Source organism: Entelurus aequoreus, linkage group LG13 (genome assembly GCF_033978785.1).
Source record: "Entelurus aequoreus isolate RoL-2023_Sb linkage group LG13, RoL_Eaeq_v1.1, whole genome shotgun sequence".
In the NCBI taxonomy this organism is placed as follows: Eukaryota; Metazoa; Chordata; class Actinopteri; order Syngnathiformes; family Syngnathidae; genus Entelurus; species Entelurus aequoreus.
The window spans coordinates 19,776,360-19,778,859 of NC_084743.1; the positions used below are offsets into that span (position 1 = coordinate 19,776,360).

The 2,500-nt window shown below is 41.9% G+C and overlaps 1 protein-coding gene across 6 annotated transcripts in view; it reads left to right on the forward strand.

Annotated features, from left to right (window-relative positions):
* Nucleotides 1-2,500, forward strand: part of tns1b (tensin 1b) — a 395,112-nt gene that overhangs the window by 22,885 nt on the left and 369,727 nt on the right. Inside the window, exon 1 of one of the 6 annotated variants that reach the window (XM_062067558.1) lies at nt 323-445. The exons of the other annotated variants lie outside the window; for them this stretch is intronic. Coding sequence (XP_061923542.1) covers nt 434-445 — 12 coding nt within the window. The 5' untranslated portion in view covers nt 323-433. Of the gene's footprint in view, nt 1-322; nt 446-2,500 lie in introns of those variants that run through there. 6 annotated transcript variants of the gene reach the window in all.

A 2,500-nucleotide genomic window follows, 5' to 3' on the forward strand; every position in this document is an offset into this window, starting at 1 on the left:
ATGCATCTGGTGTGTTTTATTTGCTCGCTTCACGGTCCAGGAACCACAATCCCAGTTTGACCAATGACAAATACAGCCTGTTCTCCACTTTAAGTACTGACCTTGGTCAAAGTACTGCATGCCAAAAAATGAAAAAAAAAAAAAAAACAAGTTTGTACCAAGAGAGAACATCATCTCCTGGTATTTTTGCTTTCCGTGTTCCGATCTCCTGACAGAGGCTGCGTTTCCTCTCCTCTGGCTAACAATGCCGTTCAGGAAGTACGTCAGGATAAGGGCCAGACTACAGGGCTCGCTTTACTCGCTGTAAGTCCCAGAGATCGCGACATCGTTTTGCTGACCAGACAGAAAAGCTGATCCAGTCTTCAAGAAAACGTTGGATCTCCCAAAAAAAGAAAGAAGAGGATTTACTGCCCAGGTGTGTTCAAAGACTACGATGTTCTCGCTGGTGAGTGCTGTCATTTTTAGCTGCGGGTGTTGAGGGTCACTCAAAATATTCCCTCTCCTTTAATCAATCACACCTTCGTCTGTTGTCAGATTGTCTTTAAAAGCAACAGAAACATCGTAACAACTTACTTAAATGTTTTTCTCATACAAGGCAGATTTCTCTCTCCTCTTTCTCAGCGCTCTTTAAAAGTATACCTTATTTTCCAGACTGTAAGCCACTACTTTTTTTTCAACGCTTTGAACCCTGCAGCTTATAAAACGGTGCGGCTGATTTTTTTGATTTTTCTTTGTTAACATCCATAATGTCTTGTGTTCAACAAATAGTTTTCATATTACACCGTTGCTCCAGGTTGAAAACGTACTTCCTGTTTTGTGCCTTGAACCGGAAGTATAACCGCCCACAGCGTTTCTGCTCGAAAGTATTCTTCATTCATCACTATAAGATTCCCATCCCGAGTAAAAAGTCTCAAAAAGTGTTTTAGCTTTATGACATAATATAAAACCCCAAACCAGTGAAGTTGGCACGTTGTCTAAATGGTAAATAATAACAGAATACAATGATTTGCAAATCGTTTTCAACCTATAGTCAATTGAGGAAACTGCAAAGACAAGATATTTAATGTTGAAACTGGTAAACTTTGTTATTTTTTGCAAATATTAGCTCATTTGGAATTTGATGCTTGCAACATGTTTGAAAAAAACTGGCACAAGTGGCAAAAAAGACTGAGAAAGTTGAGGAATGCTCGCTGTCAGTAACTGCAGTTGGCCGCCACATCTGTAAGTGCAAGTTAAAACTCTACTATGCAAAGCCAAAGCCATTTATCAACAACACCCAGAAACGCTTTGCTGGGCCCGAGCTCATCTAAGTTTTCTTACCTTCTGGTACCTGCTGATCTGTATTTGGGATCTGCATAAATCCAGAAAAATTGCGCGCGTCAGCCTTTGTATTCGATAAGCTTCTTCTTTTTCTCTAGATATTCTTGTTATGGGACATTCATCCTCCGCTGTTGCCATTTCTAATATAAAGTAGTGTAAAGTTCTTACTTATATCTGTCAGTAAACTCGCCATGAAAGCGCTAAAACATACCGGTGTAGTGAGTTTATATTGTTCACCCAAGGAACTTTAGTTATTAGAGAGTTCCGGTCGGACGTTTTTTCACGGGACACATTTCCGGTGTTGTTGTTGTTTCCGGATGAGGAGATGCTGCTCCGTTATTGACTGAAGTAAAGTCTGAAAATCATTAAAACAGTTAGCTCCATCTTTTGACACTTCTTCCACACCCGTCCTTGCACGCTACACCGCTACAACAAAGATGACGGGGAGAAGACGTTGCCGAAGGTGAGCCACGTAAATAAGACCGCCCACAAAACGGCGCATCCGGTAGCGACTGAAGATGATCTGTAAAACATAATCTATGCAACATTTTGACCAAAGAACCACCATTACATGTTATGTAGACCACAAGGAAGTGTTTAACATTTAGAAAAAAAAATAAAAAAAATGACCCCTTTAATGCGCCCTATAATCCGGTGCGCCTTATATATGAAAAGAGATCAAAAATAGACCATTCATCGGCAGTGTGCCTTATAATCCGGTGCGCCCTATGGTCCGGAAAATACGGTAGTTTTTTAAAGTAAACCCAGTTGTTTACAGCATAAACACAAACGATGCAATATTGGAAGACACACGCACAATATTTTTGTAACCACATCCACACACTTTCTTGTGTGACTACCAACTCACCAACATCGTTTTTTAAACATTTCATTCATCGGCGGTCACTCGAACTAGTATGACGATCCTCCTGGTAGGGGTGTATCCCTTTGTGGACGATGCCTGTGCGTGACTTTGTTTAACGTGGGGAGACTGGTGCACAGACAGTCACCACACGATCCTTGACAGAATCGGGTCAGGGTCCAGTGGCATGGAGTCCAAGACGACTGGGGACCCTTTTCTGCTGCAGCCTTCTTCCGCCATCGCAGCCGTTGTGGTAGTTCTTAAATCTACCGTCTTCCGCCTGCTCCGCTGTTGAGGTCTTCACCGTATCCCTGGCTA